The sequence below is a fragment of the Phodopus roborovskii genome, unplaced genomic scaffold, assembly GCF_943737965.1.
Source record: "Phodopus roborovskii unplaced genomic scaffold, PHOROB, whole genome shotgun sequence".
NCBI classification, from domain to species: Eukaryota; Metazoa; Chordata; class Mammalia; order Rodentia; family Cricetidae; genus Phodopus; species Phodopus roborovskii.
Window position 1 is genome coordinate 4,684,941 of NW_026126469.1, and position 18,835 is coordinate 4,703,775.

Sequence of the window (18,835 nt, forward strand, 5' to 3'; positions counted from 1 at the left end):
TGGCTACCCAGGCCATTGCCAGGTCTGTAGAGAGACACTGGCTCTTAGCACCCTTCTCTTATGCTACCAGAAGATCTCACAAGCTTCTTCCTTATTTTTTGGGGAGGGGAGTTTGGTTTTTCGAGACAGGGTTTTTCTTTGTAACAGCTCTGGCTGTCCTGGAACTCACTCTGTAGACCAGGCTGATCTTGAACTCACAGAGATCCGCTTGCCTCTGTCTCCTGAGTGCTGGGACTAAAGGTGTGTGCCACCACTGTCCAGCCTAAAGCATGCTCTCTATGAGTCAGATACCACAGTAGCTCTTGGCAAAAATGGTTTCTAGACATAGCAAACAAAACCTTTTGACTTGATTCAGTTATGGAACTGTGTAAATCCTGGCACAGCACTGTGCTGCAGTTTGTTTCCATAGCAACACCAAGTTCTTTACGACTCCCCTTAGTGAAAGACTTCTAAGGGGTGTTTTAAGATTATTTGGTGTTGTGGCTTGATACGAAATGCACCCCATGCTGGGTTGTGGCACACGCCTCTGTGAGTTTGAGGCCAGTCTGGTCTACAGAGTGAGTTCCAGGACAGCCAGGGCTGCACCCTACAGGCTTGTGCATTTGAACATTTGTTCTCAGCTGGTGGCACTGCTTGGAAACTTGCTGGGGACGTGGGTCATTGGGGGTGGGCTTTGAAGGCTAATCGTTGGCCCCACTTTCTGGTCTTTTTCTGCTTCCTCTGTGTGGATGAGATGATATCTATCTGGTCTTCCAAGCTGCTGGGCTGGCCTCATGCTCCTGATGTCTTCCCCATCCAGACAGATTGTGCTCTTCTGGAATCTTCTTCTGTCACTTGCTTTTTGTCATGTTTTTTTGTTTTTTAAGTCACAGTAATGTGAAAGAAACTAATTCATTTGGGTATCTGGAGATAATATATCCCAAAATAGAGTATTTTAATATTCATCTTGTTCTACTGAAATAAAATTTGACTGAAAAAAAAAAAAAAAGCATGTTTGCTCTTTTAAGAAAACAGAACTCAGGGAAAATCTAAATACGGAAAAAGAATGTTTCATAACTCTGCCTCAGAAACCAGTGTGAGAGCTTAGTACAGTCACTCAGGGCTCAGTAGCCATGCTCCCCACTATGCATCCCTCGGCTGAGAGCCCTTACCCTTGCCCTGTTCAAAGGCCCTATATGCAGGAAGAAGAGAGTTGCAGGCAGCAGGCAGGGGTCTCAGTGGACAAACACCTGAGCCATTTCAGGCTCTTGGCTGTGGTGAGGCACCACTGACGATGCTGGAGATCCCAAGGGGCCTGGCCCCCATGGCTGGTGGGACAGACAGTGTCAGGAAGACAACTAGGACCACCTGGCTAGGTATTCATTCTCTCAGCAGCTTCAAAACATTTTCTGGACACCAACAGGGTCCTGAATCCAAAATGTCTCCCAATTACTTGGTGTGGGTCCTGCCATCTCCTGGGTTGGCTTTGAGGTAGACACCCATCAAGTCTGTTACATGTTCCTGCCATTACATCCTGTTCAAGCACATGGGATCAACCTTGGGCTGAACTGTCTAGAATACCTTTAGCCAATACCTTCCTTTGGAAAGTTTTTCTGCTAAGTATTTTGTCAGTGATACAGAACTACAGACAGATACTCCGAGGGAGATGCAAATGGTACTCAGGATCTTGAATATACGGTTTATTGACATCAACAAAGGGCCCAGGAGACTTTCCTTCTGAGTTCATCACACTTGTCCCTAAGATTAGAGAAACATGGTATCTTAGAACAAGACTCACTATTGCATATGACTCCCAGGAAGCCCCCGAAATAAATCCTTGGCAAGGCTCACATGGCATGTAAATGGCAAAGCTCAGTGTGTTTGGTAAATCTGTAGAGTCCAGGACAAGCACAGAACTCCTGAAGATGATCCCTGGAGGGCACAGAGGCAGTATCAAGCCAGAAACACAGCTTGCTTTACACAAGGTGGCCTGGCTTCCCTACAGTATGGCCAGGGCCTTCCTCCTGGCCCTGAGAATACAGCTGAGGTAGCCAGGACACCTATGCTGAGACCTATGATGGGATGAGGGTGCACTGCATGCAGGACCCAAGAGGGCAAGGGCTACCCCAACACCTCTCCCATTATGAGTTCCGAGACCCCCAAAGCTATGCTGCAGACACCTTGCTTCCACACCCCTTCCTATGCTGGTTTCTGACTAAATCCCTTAAAGCCTGCCTGTGCCCTCCCACATCCTACTCCTACAGGCTTAGCTGGGAGGTGGCTTAACTGCTTTAGTTTTTGTATCCAAGCAAGACACTGGCACCTGTAACTCAGCTCTTTTCCAGCCCACTTAATTTTAAGAATAGACACTAATAATACTTAACCCTCTCTACTGGGTAGAGGATGGGCTTCTCTGCTCTGGCAGTGGCCTTGAATAGCCCCTATACTCTGAGATTCTAGGTTGGAGGGACTGGTGACTGTGCATCCCCTTCTTGCCTTACCAAAGGGTAACTGAGGCCAGAGGGGTACAGTGCCTTGTTCAGTTCATGCAATGAGACGGTGGCAAAGCTAGGATTTAAGAAACAGGGTCACTCTGGTTAGGGGATCCTCTTGGGATAAGGGAATGGCCAAGAAGTCTTGTAGGCTAGACACTGGCATACCCAGTCAGGATAGAATAAGAGTTCACGAACCAGCACAAGGCCAGCTCTCCCTTGGCCATCAGGAGAGGAAGGGGCAGCGCCTAGTGTTGGTCCTGGACTACTGCTCGGCAGGGGCTTGGCAATCACTACTGCAAATGGACTGAGGGAAAGAGGGAGGCATTCAGAGAAGCCTGGGAAAGAGGCTTCCCTTTACACTGAGGCCTTGGAATCTGGTACAACCTTATATGCGAGTATGAATCAGACCATCAAGGGACATCTATGTGGGCCTAAATTCTATTCTTACCAGCAATGAACAGAATGAGATTAGCAAAAAAGGGAGAAAACAAATGTCAATATGTCCCTCTATCAAGGTCATTGCTACAGGTAGGCTGGATCTACTACCACATCCCTGTTCTGAGAGGACACCAGTCATTATGGTGGGCAATCATCTAAGTGTTTAGGATGCTTCCATCAGGAGACCTTGACCAAGAAATCAACTACATGGCCCAAACTCCTCAATCCCTGATATGGGTGAATGCCAAGCAGAGAGGTGGTATGTCCAACCAAAGCTGACTCCCTCTCCCACACTGCTGGACAGTGGACTTGCCTCAGGGGCAAAAGTATGTGCTCCTTGCTTCTTTTGAGAGGGCTTAGGTGCACTGAGCCAAGCTCTGCAAGCCTTGCTGATGCTGTGCTCTCCACTGGTGAGCTATCATCCTCTCCACGGGACCTCACAGCCAAGCTTCTTTCCAACACTGCCCCAACCCCCCTGAGCCTCTGCAGGCATCTGCATGGAGCAGTCTTGACTCACACTGGCTCTCTCTGGGGGCTTCTTTAGTCCTTTTACCTTGGGTACCCCTCCCTCTGCCTGGCTTCCTTGCCTGGTTTTATACATCTTAGCTCTCCAAGCACCCAGACACCACTGCTCTAGGGATGTGCAGGTCTTTCATATTGCTCAGTAGAGGACAGAGTCCAGCAGAGAAGGACACCAGCCATAGGAGACAGGTGGTGACCATGGTGGCAGACTGCTAGCAGCTTCCCCAAGGAGGTGGACTGCTAGGCTCCTCGAAGTTCCTTAACTATGCACTGTCCTCAATGACACTACAAATATACTAAGAGATTCTAAAACTTCTAGTCTAAGAGCAGCAAGGTTTTCCTAGTTGGATTCAGCCAGACTCCAAGGGTGAGGCCACGGTCATCCCACATGCCCATAGTCACAGCCTCTGCTAATCACTTTTAGGAAGCCCTAAGTATGCCTTCCCACAACAAATTGCTACCTTTCTGAGAACCTGACATGTCTGCCTATCAGGGTCCATGGCTGGCCCAATAGTTCTCAAAGCTGTTTAAGGCACTTAAGTGGCTTATTAACACAGCCTGGAAAGGTTGGTTTCCATCCTGATTCAGGAAAAAAACCCCAGTAATACTGCAAATGTCTCCATGAATACATAAAAAAGTAAAATACTTAAGTTTTCAGGAATAAAATAAATGCTAAGCTTAGCTTAAATTACATGACCTTGTGGGTCAGCTTGGCACTGATAAAACATGATAAAAACCTGAACACTGATTCTCGATTGGACCTTTCCCTGCAATAAATCTAAGTACACAAACAACACACTACACACAGACACACACACATATATACACACCTGACTTCACCTCCCTAAGATGCTCAAGGGAGAGGTCTAGAATACCCTAATGGCCTTAGAACTCAGTTAAGAGTGGCAGTGGGCCAGTCCCCTGGTGCTCCTCCCAGCAAGGCCAAATCAGGACTACGAGCCTGTCTGTCAGAAACCTCCCTGCCTTGGGTACAGCAAGAAGCCACAAGCCTGGGCCAGACACCTGGCTGCAGCCCTTACCCCAGGATAGGCCTGAAAGGTCTGTGTGAGGGTCTCCTAAGACTTGACCTGTGTTTTTGCTTAGGCTGCCAACAGGTGCCTGTGGCTTCTGTCTTCAGCCCTGTACTGCAGGGACCACCTCAGCCATCTTCTCTTTGGTGAGGTCATTTTCCTATGCTTCCTTCTGAGAGCTACTTGCTGCCTTCTGCAGTTCTGGGGACAGACTGTCAGGAGGCACGAAGGGCTGGGGTGCTAAGGGAATGCTGTGAGGACATATACCCCTGCCCATTATACCTGTTGGATCTAAGATCTTTGAAGGGAGGGTCACAAGGGTAGAGGGGAGTCAGGATGGGGCCCTGGAGGCCTGGACCTCTTAGCTTCTCTGTGAGGTATTGGTCTCAAGTTCTATGAGGCTAGTGGGCAAGCCCTGGCTTCCTACATCTGCTTGGGCATTCCCTGTTCCCTGGGCTCTACCATCCAGCAGCTCTTTGGGGTCCCTAAGGAAGACTACCATAACTGTGATGTTATCATGGGAGCCCCGGTCACGGGCCACAGCCACTAGCTCCTCAGCAACATGTAACCCACAACCCTTCTGCCTGATCAAGTGGCCATGGACAAGACCCGAGACTTCCTGGTGGGGGACCACATCGAAGAAGCCATCACAGGCGAGCAACAGGTAGTCTTCTGAGCCTGTTAGATCTCGGGATGCTGCATCTGCTTCACCAGACACATAGGGCTTCTGGAAGACATCCCCTGGAATGGACAAAGAGCCTTGTTTCCTACTGCCCACAAGCCCAGGACCAACCTCCTATCTCCATCCCCAAGGGCATGTGGAAGCAGAGCCTTCATATAGGTGCAGCTGGCTCTTGAGGAGTCTCCTGCCTAGTGCTTCCCACTCTCCTGGGAGCAGAGGCATCATCCCCCAGCTCTACAGCAGTTCTCGCTCCAGGAATGGTTACCGCCTACAGTGTGTCCAGAGATAAATAGCTATAGCGGGATAAAGATAGCTCTGAGGAAGAAGCCAACAGAGACTACAAGAGGGTGAGAAGGGCAGATGCCAGACTCCCAGGGACTACATGGAGATGGAGTTACTGGAAGGGGCAGGTGTAGTCCCAGCAGTGGTGGCATACAGAGAAAAATGGGAAGCTATTTTCCAAGAGGAAAATGGATCTTGAACATTGTTTTACAGGGAACAAAAGAACCATTTGTGGTTAGTTCTTTTCTACTGTATTTTAGGGGGACCTATAGAGTATCCCTGATTTTTTGTTTCTACTTGATTATTATTGGAGTCAAGATCTCTAGCCCAGGCTGGCTTCAAACACCCTATATAGCCCAGGATAACCTTACACTTTTGATTCTCTTCCACCTCCTGAAGGCTGGGGATGGACCACAGCTATATGCCAGCATGCCTGATTTAATGAGTGCACAAGTGGGAATTGAACCCAGGACTTTGTGCATGCTAGGTAGACATTTTACTAAACAAGCCACTCTTCTTATTTAATAATTTCTGGACTCTCTCTCTCTCTCTCTCTCTCTCTCTCTCTCTCTCTCTCTCTCTCTCTCTCTCTCTCTCTCTCTCTCGCTCTCTCTCTCTCGCTCTCTCTCTCTGTGTGTGTGTGTGTGTATAGAAACTACACCTGAACCCGAGCTTCTCCTGGGTAGATCAACCTGGCCCAACACTCTCAGTGCTGAGGAAGCAGCAGAGAACTGCTGCTTACAATAGTCTGGGATCCTGGAGGCAACTGCTGACACTCTCCTAGACTGTGCCATGCTGGGGTCCACTAGGTTGGGCGGATCACATTCTGAGTACAGTAATTTTAGTTTATCATGGTTTATTTGGAGGCCGCTGTACATCTAAGAGGTTTATATGCTGTGAGTACTTAATGTAACATTATTCTTCTCTAAGTCAACCGAATAAGCCTGTGTCGTACCCCCCCCCCCCAGTGACCCTGGTGTACCCCTTACCAATGGCTCTAGACACTGCCAGGGTCCCGTTGACTCTCCAGCAGTCCATGAGAGAAACGAAGCCACCCAGCGCTTCAATACGTTCTTTCTCATCCTGCAAGAGACAGTCATTAGATGGGAACTTGGGGACTCAAATGTCTACTATATAAGTAGAACTTAAGTCACTAAGACATATTTAAAGCCAAAGCACTTGAACCAAGTCAAGAGGCTTAGCTAGATCTCTAAATCAGACATCATGAAAAACACAGTCAACTGTAACTAACCTCATTATCTTATAGCTGGGGAATGGCTGGTTAATCAAGGAATGGGACAAGAAAGGGGTCACCCTTGTAACCCATGACGCATCTCTGAGCAGTGTTTGGGTCAAGAAGATACTCTTGAGGCAGGAGACTGGTGTCAGCTCAGACTCGGAGGGTTATTAATTCTATGTCTACCTTGAAAACTGCTGAGTGAAGCATGTACTGTGTATAGAAGGCAACATGGCAGGACATACACTGGAGCCAGGCCATGAGAGGCAGCCCTTGGTTATCCCTCTCCCTGCTCATTCCTAGGCATTGTTTTGTTTGCTAGAGGGTCATTGTGTTCCAACCCTGACTGCAAGGGGATGGGCAGAGGCTTGGTTTAGCCACAAGTACCTGCAAAGTCTTTGGTTCTGTCAGTGATCTTTGGGGAGAGGTCTCCCACATGTAGTCTGTCTCCTGGAGTCTAGTGTTAAAGGCTGAGTGAGTACATGCCTTGTGCCCTCTGGGGCAAAAGTATCTCCTGGATGAAGGAGGTCACTCATATCCCTATTTGACTTGTTTTATAAACCTGACTTTACACCTTCCTTGGGGCAGGACCTCCATGAGGCTTCTTGCAGAGCCCTCCTTTTTGAAGCTCCAGGTCCTGAGATATTTGGCTGTGGGAACAGGATTGAGCTGGGCACCAGGATTTACAGTACTGTGCTGAGCTAGTTGACCATGCAGAGCTTGGCCCTGTAACCTTGGTCCTATCCTGGTCTTTCTTCCCTTTCTTGGATTTCTCCTCAGTCTGTACTGATCACAGCCTCGCTCTATGATCACACTTGTTCCAAGTGCAAGCCACCCATCCTTGCCTGTTTCCTCTGACACCCTCCCCTTAGTTCCCCCTGCTTTATCTTCTCCACCTCCCAAAACAGCCTCTCTGCAGCTGAAGCCTGATAGTTCAGCAGTTGCTATTAACAGCCACAGTACCCCTTTCCCTGGCATCAGGCTGAACTCAGCAAGGTCTCTACACCACTCAGTCATCAGCACCCAAGGCCCTTTCCCCAAAGCCTGGATTCCTCCCTCCTGAGGCCACAGATCTGTAACTGCAGATGCCACCACAACCTCAGCCCCACTCAACTCTTTTGAGACCAGAGCTCAGCCTGCCCTCTAGTGGCCTGGCCATGATGAGGGTTGGTGGTGACTCCTTGAGGAGTTTCTCCACTGTGCATAACCCGCTGGCTCTCTCAACACTGACTTGTTGCAATCACACCAGTCTTCATGACCAGCCCACGCCTATGTGCTTTGTCCACAGTACTTGACCTGGGTCTTCCACCCTCACTGCTATGCCCTGCTTTGCTCCCAAACAAGAGTGCCTGGGCAGAGGGTACTGGGTCTTGTTTTATCATCTTGCTGCCTAGAAAAAGCATCTTAAGAAGTAGACACTGAATGTCAGTTGGCCTAAACTGAGGCCAGGAGTAGTATGGGCTCTGTTTAGACAACTTCAGGATAAGATACCATCACAAGTCCCCACACAACCTTCAAGAGTCACTGTGGTGGTTTCTGGGCCCTCTCTGAAGCTCTCATGCTCTCAGGTTCATGTGTTCCTATTGTGGCCCTGGCTTCAGCAGGGGTCTCTGTACAGATGTTTAATTATCTTGCTGGCGGCTGGTAAGCAGTGACAGGGATCGCAGGCAAGAGCTGGCAGGGTGGGGAAGGAGCTGGGGCCTGCTCTCGGCTCTGGCAAGCTGCATGTGTGCATCTCCTGTGCAGACACTACTTCCACCTTCATCCCATACCATCCAGGGACCCTGCCTGACAGACAAGCCCAGAGGCTTGGGAGGGTCAAGCTAGGACCTCACAGGGCTCAGGACTGGGTGGAAAAGGGGTTATAGGACACAGACTACAACCTACAGTTGGCAGTGGGAAACTATTCAGCCCCTGGGCAAAGGCTGCCACTCATCCAGACCTGGCTCTATTTTACCTGCCCAGGGAAAGAGGGCCTGCCAGGGAACAGATGTCAATCCTTTGTGGTTGTGGTGGAAACAGAGTGACAGAGGCTTTCAGCTTAGCTATGTGCTTTGGGCAAATGACTGAACCTTGTTTTTCTCTTCTATACAGTAGCACAAACACATGTGCCTTTCAAACCAGGAGCCATGTCCCTGACTGCTACCTGTCTTTACATGACAAAAGATGAATGTGTGGGGAACATGTCCAAGTCTCCAGGCAGGAGGTGAGCCCCCTAACATGGCTGTAGTGCCCAAAGTCACAAAAATGATAACCAAACAAACAAAAAACAAACAACAACAACAACAAAACAGGCAAAGGACAGAGTGCATGCAGTAAAGAATGCAATGATTTTGAACTTCTGAAAAGATGTTCAAGAGCTGGAGAGATGCCTAGTGTCTTAGTGGTTAAAAGCATGGCTGTTCTTGTAGAGAACCTAATTCAGTCCCAGCACCCAGCACCCACATGGTGGATCACTACCGCCTGCCACTACAGTTCTGGGGCATCTGGTACTCTCCTTGCTTTTGCAGCTACCAGGTACAAATGTAGATCACACACATGTGGGCAAACACGTACATAAATAAAAGTAATAAAATCTTAATAACAACAAAATATATTTAAATTTACTCTGGAAGGCTGGGTGTGGTAGCTCACTCCTGCAATCTGAGTGCCTAAGAGGCAGAGGCACAAGGACTGTCTTAAATTTGAGGTCAGGTTGGGCTACATAGCAAGTTCCAGGCCACGCAGAGCTACATAGGGAGAATCTACCTAAAAAACAAACACACAAATGAAGAAACTAAAACTAACTCTGAAAGAGAAAATGAAGAGAAAATGAGGTGTCCTTGCCTTCCAGTTGGTGTTGCATAATGATTTCCTTCCAACTGAACTAGACCCTTTTGGAGGGAGAGAAGTTCCCTGGACTTTTAGGGTTTGAGAGGCCCAGAATGTTGTACAGGAAGCCGCAGGGACGAAGTCTTCATGAGCCTGGGGTAGGTTTTTTTCATGGTGCACTTACCTGCAATCCTAATAAATTCCTGGTTCACTCACTAGTGTGTGAAGTGAGTCTGGTCTGGAGTAAACAGGCATTTGTTTATTTCTCTCCATGAAATGTCACGAAACACACGGGCAGACCCTATGGATTGGTGAGACTGGACAATGGCCTCTCAGCAGCAGTGACCAACTTAGGTTGGTCCATGCTGCAGACAGAAGCAGGGCAAATCTCCAAGACTGCAGTCTCTCTACCGTGACTTAGCATCCTTGCTCCCGAGAGCCTGCTGTGCAGACACCCAAGCCTGGACCATGTGATGTACAGTTATTGCTGCCATACTTCAGAATGGGAAGAAGACAATGGTGAATACTGTGACTTGGGGAATGGACTGGGGATGTAAGACGATCCTGTGTCTGTAAGAAAGGGTGGAAGCTTTATGTGCTGATGAGGGGAGGTTCCAGCTGTACAATTATGTGACACAAGGCAGAGAGGAGCATGAGGAAAGCAGGGTTGGGGGAGGTGTGGCAGAGGCATTCCTTGATTCTAAGCATTCCCTTTTTGACTCTAAGAGACAGACTATATACATTTGTGAGACCAGGATCTGAGCACCTGTAACTCAAATGTCAAGGTAATGACCTCAAGACAAAAGAGGCTGAGTGACTTGAGAGATCTATTATTCCAGGGTGGCCTCTACCTACTGAAGCTCCAGGCCTAAGGTCTTCCAGACTCTGGGCAGTGTAGCTTCCTTGCTCACTCTCACCAGTGGACTTCCGCTCTTTTCCTGTTGGTGTTGCAGGATCCTGTGCTGCCTGAGTGCAGGCCCTGCAGGCTCCATTTCTGGGCTTATCTGTTAGGGCACAAGGCCCTGTTCTTGTGTGAACCTCTGGGCTCTCATGGGACCCCCTTCAGGCAAAGGAACCCTCCTTCTGCAGGGGCACGGGTATCCTCTGGACCCTTTATACTTCTTAGTTTACCCCAACAATATTGAGCTGGGACCTCCTGGCATTCCACTTCCCCGTTAGGTCCCCAGACTTGGGTCCCCAAGTGGGGCCCAGCACAGTGGGGCTTGAGATTGTCTTAAGCTTGGATGAAGGGCACCTCTTACCTGTCGCTCTGGTTTGTGTGGCTCCATCAGCTTCACTACCTGGCCCTGCTGTACCAGGATGATCTGGGAGTCTCCAAGCCAGGCAATGTGCAGGGTTGTTCCCGAGATAAGCGCACACACACCTGTGGTGCCACTCTGCAGTCGCTGCAGGGACAGAAGCAGACCAGGTAGGTTTGAGGACTGAGGATGAAGGTGAACCTCCACAAAGGACCCCACAGCTATACTCATGGATAGAGTTTTCATGCTGTGTGGTGAATGAAAGTCCTACAGGAACCCCTGCATACCCCATGCTAGAACTGGCAAGATGGCCTGAGGTGGCAGGAAGTGGACTACTGATAGTGGGAACAGGAATGGAAGGACAGGAATGGGGCAGAGACCACAGGGAGCTGGAAGAAGATTCAGACATGACCAATATTGAGGCATGACTTCATGAGTGTATGTGTAAGTCAAAACTTTCCCAGCTGTATACTGTAAACGAATACAACATATACTCGGATTGCATCTCAGCAAATCCGTATAAAAAAATAAAAGTGGCTGGGCAGTGGTGGCACATGCCTTTAATCCTAGCACTTGGGAGGCAGAGGCAGGTGGAGCTTGAGGCCAGCCTAGTCTACAAAGAGAGTTCCAGGACAGCCAGAACTGTTAGAGAAACCCTGTCTCAAAAAAAGCAAAAGCAAAAACAAACAAACAAACAAACAAACAAAGTGGCTAAAGGTGTAGATCAGTGGTAGACTTGTGCTATTCACTCAAGGCCCCTAGGTTTGATCCCCAGTGTGAGAAGCAAGCAAGGAAAGGAAACTAAACACCTGCTTAAGAAACTTCTTCCCCTATTGAGGGGTAACCCTAATCTTGTGGCCTGCTTCACTTGCTGGATGTGATGGAGGTCACTAGTCTCCCCCTGGAGTTTTAGATATTCCATAGCTTTCCGATGAGGAACAGAATTCAGGTCTGCTGTATTCCACTGGGGTCTTTTGGTCACTGTATGATGACTGAGAATCTTTCTCCAGAGTTCTGTTATTCCATGGTGACCTCTATCACAGAAGCTCTGGCTGGGCCTGAGGTCTTCCAGACTCTGGGCAGCATGGTTTCCTTGCTCACTGGCCATCTGATGCTCTTTGTGTGTGTTGCAGGACTGTGCAGAACCATTTCTGGGGTTGGTTTCTTAAGCTGTTTAAGCTTCAGTGTCTCAGTGTTTAAAATGACTACAGTATTAGACCCTGTCCTCACTGCTGCTGGGAGGGCCCAGTGAGATTGGCTTTAGGCCACAGAGGAGAGGCCCATTGCCTTTTTTCATAAACAAGGGCCTCATCCCTATGCATACTGCCACTCCAAGAAGAGAAGTTTCCAGTGGCTACTAGTAGCCTGTTGAGACCTGGCTGAACAAGGGCTACTGGGACAGTTGTTAACCACGGTTTATATTTTCTGTTTGCTTGCCTTGTTTTTAGATGAATTGATATCTGGGGCTTTGTTGATCTTGGTGAGACCACCACTCCTAAAGCTGTTGAACTTTTAGTGACACAAAAGCCCGCTGTTAGTATTACCTTTCATTGGCATGCCAGATAGTCTAGAGCCCATGCCCCCAAAGCCACCTCTTTCACCTACAGGTCTAAGTTCTCCTGGCACTAGTTAGCTTGGACTAGCATGGGTTATTTAGGGTACCCAGTACTGACCTTGCTGGCAGGTAGATTCCTGGGAAACCAAGCTTGTCTCCCTGCCCCATATCTCTGGCTCACACAAACTGTAAGTGATCAATTCTTTTGTGTTTGTTTGTTTTTTTGAGACAGGGTTTCTCTGTAGTTTTGGGGGCTGTCCCAGAACTTGCTCAGTAGACCAGGTTGGCCTAGAACTCACAGAGATCCACCTGCTTCTGCCTTCTTAGTGCTAGGATTACAGGCAAGAGCCACCATTGCTTGGTGTGATCAATTCTTTTAAGTACTAGTCTGCCATTCTACCATGCTTAGCTGAAGGAACCAGCCTGTATTTTAACTCAGGCAGCTCTCTTCTCGGTTGGCAGACCATGTCCATGTTGTGGAGATCCAACATGGTGGCCCAGGAGTGTTGTCCTTCACAGGCCCCAAGGCTTTATGTGCTATAACTTCATTTCCATCATGAGATATTAGGGTAAAAACGCCAGCTATAGTATTGGGGAAGATGACTTTGCTGGGAGGTGACTAGGGCTGGATAAAGCCATGAATGGATAGGGTAGAGGGTAGAGCTTTTATAGTTAGGTCCTGGTGGCCTTGGGAGATGAAGGGAGCCTAGAAGATACATATATACACCCATACATGTGCACATGCATGATCTGTACACACACACACACATACACACACACTCTCTCTCTCTCTCTCTCTTTCACTTTCTCTATTTCTTGCTTGTAGCTACAATGGCATACTACTAGCAAGTCCATTATCAAGAAGGCCATATGTCTTGCATATCCTGAACTGAGTCAAAATAAACCTGTCTCTATAAAGTGACTCAACCTCAATTATTTTGTTATGGCGATGGAAATCAAGACAAGTACAATAGACAGACTTTGAGCTGCCTCCACTCAAATGGAAACTGAGCCCCACACCTGAAGGAATGAAATATCACGATGCCAGCAGTTCTTGGTGAGACCCTTCCCTCCTGAGTCACCAACCACTATTGTTTTCCTTCATCTCTGGTGCTAACAGCTACAGGTCCCCAAACAGCACTTTAGACCCAGCTGCCAGTTCTCACCTCTCGCTTGGCTTTCCAGAGAAACATCTCATCAGTGCGCTGGAAGGCTTCTTTGAGGGCTGCTGCTGGGTCTGTGAGTAGCTCTGGCTGGTGGGAAGTGATGGCATGCACATGGACAGAGGCATACCTTGCAGCATCCACTCCTCCATGACCATCAAACACAGCAAAGTAGGCGCGCTCCACAGAGTCCTGGTGGGAGTGCAGTGGGAGCCTGACCTCCTGGGCTTGCACCAGACTGAATCAGACCCCCGGGCAGCTATTCTCATCTGGGTAGGGGTGTTCTCCAGGGGGTAGCTAGGGCAGCATTATGGTTGCAACCACACCATTCTTATGCTGGAAACTTAACCCCCCCATGTAAGGGAGATCTCTGGGAGCGATTGGGATCAATTCACTTAGGCATGAATGGGCTATCAAGGAGTAGTTTTCCTCCTTGGGAAATGTGTTCTGTCTTGCTATGTGGTGGCTTGCACTGCTTTGGTGTTCTGTAGAGTTCCCCATCAGCATGAAGGCTCTCTTCAGATGCAGCCCCTTGACCTAAGGCCTTTCAGTCTCCAGAGTAGTAAGAAATACATTTTTTTTTTTTTTTTTTTTTTTTTATAGATGATCCAGCCTCAGGCAACAAAACAGACCCAAGACAGGTAGGGTCTAGAAGAACTGGCAATGCCCTTTCCATCAGACAAGTCAAACTGCGCAAGTACAGCAAACAGGGAGGCATGGGAAAGGTCTCAGTCTCAACAACTCTACCAGGCTACTGCAGATATAACCCAAGGTAAGATGCATCAGGAGGTGTGTGTTGGTACAGGCTCAGCAATTCAAGTCTGAACATAGCACCTGGCCTCTTTATATAAAAAACACAGGTCAACTGTTGGCTTTGGCCATGGAAAGGAATGCGCCCGGAAGCTTGGTGCTGTGAGTTAGCATTTCAGGCTCCCCAGGTGGCACTCTGAGAGCTGCCTAGTACTCAGCCCCAAGCTAGCAATTTCTCAGTATTTCCCCAGGCTTGGCTTTGGCTGGCAGCTCATCAGCCCCCTACCCCATTGATATACTGCCCGTTCCTGGGCTCTGCAGGTGCAACACTCACAGACAAGCCGAAGAGGTGGTTGAAGGTAGGAAGGGACACATGTCGATCCTCCATCTTGCGCCGTGTGTTCCGGATGGCATGGATAGAGACCAGCCACTGTCGCTGAGGGGCTTGGACAGTCAATGGCACCTGCTTCTGCCACTGGCTACATACTTCCCAAAGCCTGTTAAAGAAGCTCCGAGCCAGGCCTTTGGCATCTAGCACTGATGGGCATGATGGAGAAATAGTTAACCAAAAAGTAAAATCATGCAACGGAGGCTTAACTCCATACTCCTTTCCTGCCATGTTTCCAGGTTTTAAATAGCTCCTTTCAACAGCCTTCATGAGCCCCACCTCACCAACCAGGGCATGCTTAGCACACTAACCTATAAACTATGCAAGAAAGCCTGTCGCTGGTGACAAAAAAAAAAAGTCTTGTAACTGCCAATCAACTAAGAATACTTAGGTTCAATGACAGAGGAATAAGTGAACTCTGCCTGTTCTGATGAAAAGTTAAGCTGCCGTTAAAAAGATTTCCACAACTAAACACACAACTATCATCTAAACCAGCAACTGTACTCCCGGGCATGAATCCCAGGAAAACTTGAACCGTTCCTCTGAGAACACCACATGACTCATACTAGCTTCACCTGTAATAGCCCAAATCTGTAGTCTGTCCAGATTCCCTCCAACCTACACATGGCTTGGCAGCTACACCTGGGTGAGGGCTCATCAGGAGAACTGAGAAAAGCACTGACAAGTGTCCAGAGAATCACACCACATGAAAGATCTACTCCCCAAATGCCAGGCTTGTTTCAAATGCCATTGCTGAAATGGAGAAAACCAGTCACTGCTAGTTGTAGGGACTGGATATAGCAGGGGAGGTGTGTTAGGATGGTCTGTAGAAGGTGACATGCACAATTCTTTCGATAAAGAAACTGTCTTGGGCCTGACCATGTTCAGATCCTGTGTGTGACATACTATTAAAATTTTGTATATTTTCCAGGGAGGAAACTGGGTCATGTACAGTTGGAATATCTCTGCATTAGTTTCCACAATTAACTGCATGTGTACCTATGATTATTTCAAAACAAAGTTCATTTAAAGGATGGAACAGAATAGAACAACTCTCCATCCCCATCCCCACCCAAGCCCTGAACCAAACAATCAAGCAAGCAACCAAAAAAAGAAAAAGAAAAAAAAAAAAAAAATCCAGTTAGGGCAGGAAACATAAAGCCTGATGACAGAAGCCTCTGCTAGCACACCCAAGGTTTGAGTTAGACTCTAGCACCACAAACAAACTACACAGCAACATAGAAACAGACATTACAAAGTTCATAAGAATGTGAAACTGTTAATGATGATTTTAAATGGAGAAAATACTATTCACAAGTATATGAAACAAAATCACATAGTTACAGAAAAATAAAAAGAAAGAAAAAAGGCAGAAATTGTCTCTATACAATCAAGACACAGGCAGCAGGACCTCAGGACTGCTTATGTGATCCTCACATGTACAATGTTTTAATACTTTCCCAATTCTCCATTACAAGTGCTCGCCCCATGTGACCTTGAACTCCGCTGCTGCTTTAGTCAGCGGGGGGGGGGGGGGGGGGGCGAGACATTCCCGAGTGAGCATCAGACCTGAGAAGCTGCTGCTGCAGGCTTGATGCAGACTTTAAAAGGAAAACGTCCCACAAGGCCTAGCTTCTAAGAAGAGATCACCAAGGGTCAAGTTCAAAGGAGACTTCTGGGACTAAGCTTTCAGGCCTCACTTTATCTCAAAGCAGAAGCCCTCCTGCAGTCTGGGATAAGTGGCAGGTATACACGAGTCAGAGCCACCAGCTAAAAGTGTATTGCAAAGTCAGGTAACCGAAAACCACTGAGTTCAAGCATCAAAAGCCATCCCACAGAGGGACAACGAGAGTTGGGAGAAGTACTCTTAGTCGGAAGTATGGCTGTGGAAGAAAGGAGCAGCAGTGGAAGGAAGCTGGGGGAGGCACAGAAGAAAAGCAATGAGCAGGGAAAACGACAAGGCCACCAGGACCCTCCATCAAGGTGGGAGCATGGCATCATGTCCAGGGCAGGGCACCACTCAAGCATTTAGCAACGGCTGTGGGAGTGGCAGGCTGAGGAGCTGGAGAACTGACTTTATTAGGCCCAACCTAGGGACCACAGCTCTAAGTGCAACCTCCTGTGAACTCCTGTTTTCCTTATCCATCTGTCTCCAACCAAGTCACTGCCTAGGGTTTTCCTTCTTTCTTCTGTAGAAAGTACGACACACGCTCTCGCCCTGGGTGCTGCCATAGTCTCCTCGCTCCTGTAAACAGCTGGTGTTTAGGAAGCTTTGAGTATGCCAGGGCCTCTAGGCCTGGGCTGCCTCCTTTTCAGTCTTGGATTATACTGCTATTTCCAGCATCAGGTTTGGACTTGAATTTTGCTTAATTAAAAAGTGAGGCGGCAGGTCCTACAGTAATGTGCAATCTTGGGCTCTTGGGGCCCTATCCTGACTCCTGGCCAAGGGATGAGCCTGAGCCTCAGGAACTGCCTGGAAGGTCTTTCTTCACAATAGCCACAGGGAAGCTGCTGGCAGGTGGGCAAAGATGCTGTAGTCACGTGTCTGCCTGTGGCAGTCAGCCTCACAGAATGTGTTGATATAGCTGGGCAAGAACAGCTGGGAAACTACAGACTTGCCACAAGCCTAGGCCTGCACAGTAGCTGAAACAGACAGGGAGGGCGGGGCAGGCTCCTCCCTTCTCCACAAGCCTTGGTGGAAGGCAGGGCTTGTCAGCTGCAAATCTCCTTCCTACCAGCAGGTGATGCTGTCTCCTCTCTAGAGGCATAAGGTGGGGGTGCTTACTCTGTGGGGCCCTGGACCAGGCTGGAAGCCTGCTGGATTTAGAGAACAATGGCTGCCTGTCATTGTGGATAGCTGTTTCCCAGGCAGAGGGGCAAGGCCATGCTGGGATGAAGGCTGCCAGGGAGTTGGGGAGGATGCCAGAATTAGAGGTGGGGAGGGTGGCTGGTAGACACAAGTGCTAGAGGCTGCATCTAGCTTTCTTTTCCTTCTATTGTGTTCTTTGTTCTTCTTTCTATGCCAAAGCAGCAGTGAAGGAGACCCTGCTTCCTACAGTCTGGAAAATATGCCCAGGGATGTGTGGTGCATTCCTCCAGCTGCCACTTCCTTCCTGGCACCTTTGGTCTTCAATAACCAACACCTTGGCAAAAGACTAGGAAAGAGTTATTATGCAGAGTAAGAGCCTTGTATTCTTACAAACATATTCTCCATCAAATGGCCTTGGCACTGGCTCCAGTCCCTGGGTCCCTCTGGTTGTGACTACCTCTTTAGGGCCCAACCCACTGTTGCTCCACTAGCAGCAGACATGTAAGCCTCCGCCTCTGCCACCTCATGGTTACGGGATCACTGAGTGCTGGCAGCTAATGGTCTCAACTAAGGTTTTAAGTCAAGGCAGGGGGCCTAGACAACAGCTGCTCCCCTCCATGGGTGGACATGCCACACTGCTAAGGGAGAGCAGCAAGCACAGGTGAGGTTGGCTGTATGGCAACACCTTGGCTTTATGTGTAAAGTAGGACAAGCACCATTCATTTCTAAGGGCTCTGAAGTATGACCAAGAGAAGACAAAGGTGTTGCCTGGTACCAACCAGATGCCTGCCTCACTGGAGGCTCTGACCTGGGCACTGGGCAGTACCCACTGCAGGTTCTGTACTGCCATGTCATATTTTCTTTGTACTTTGACCTTGCTGTCTTGACAGCACCCTGGGCACTGACCATTAGTGTCAACTTGACTCTGCCCTTGCTAACAGTCTTAGAGCCATATGAGAGGAACTCACAGGTCACAAGGGCTTTCTCTTCCTCTTCCTCCTCTTCCTCTTGTTCAGGCAACTTCTTGAATTCAGAAAGGTCTGTCTGTAGGAGCTGGGAAATTGCCTTGTGGGTCACAGCTGCAGCGAATGGTGGGGGAGCGTTCCTAGGGAAAAGACAGGCAGGCTGGAGCAGCTCTCAGCAAAGTCGAGGCCTGGCATCTTCCATTTTGGAGATGGAGATGATGGCTCATACCCTCACTGAGGTGTTATTACAAGCAAGTGATATCTGTTTCTTGGGACCTGGAATGAATGTTTACACAACACCAGAGGTGCACCATCTGATAGGATCTGCTGGGAAGGTATCCTTGAGGCATGTGAATCTCATTAGCCAGGAATCTGCTCAGATTTTCAAGCCGGTGACCTTTGGGACCAGGGCATGTTATGAGCTAAACTGTATCCCTAATTCATATGCTGAAGACTGAACATTTATTGC

The 18,835-nt window shown here is 48.6% G+C and overlaps 1 protein-coding gene across 1 annotated transcript in view; it reads right to left on the minus strand.

Annotated features, from left to right (window-relative positions):
• Nucleotides 1–1,559: 1,559 nt before the first annotated feature.
• Ppm1f (protein phosphatase, Mg2+/Mn2+ dependent 1F) overlaps nucleotides 1,560–18,835 on the minus strand; it is a 28,430-nt gene continuing 11,154 nt past the window's right edge. Inside the window, exons 3-8 of the mRNA XM_051191119.1 lie at nucleotides 18,370–18,506; nucleotides 14,539–14,741; nucleotides 13,458–13,646; nucleotides 10,740–10,883; nucleotides 6,419–6,512; nucleotides 1,560–5,206 (exon numbers count right to left, since the gene is read on the minus strand). Of these exons, the coding sequence (XP_051047076.1) occupies nucleotides 4,827–5,206; nucleotides 6,419–6,512; nucleotides 10,740–10,883; nucleotides 13,458–13,646; nucleotides 14,539–14,741; nucleotides 18,370–18,506 (1,147 nt within the window). The 3' untranslated portion in view covers nucleotides 1,560–4,826. The remainder of the gene's footprint in view (nucleotides 5,207–6,418; nucleotides 6,513–10,739; nucleotides 10,884–13,457; nucleotides 13,647–14,538; nucleotides 14,742–18,369; nucleotides 18,507–18,835) is intronic.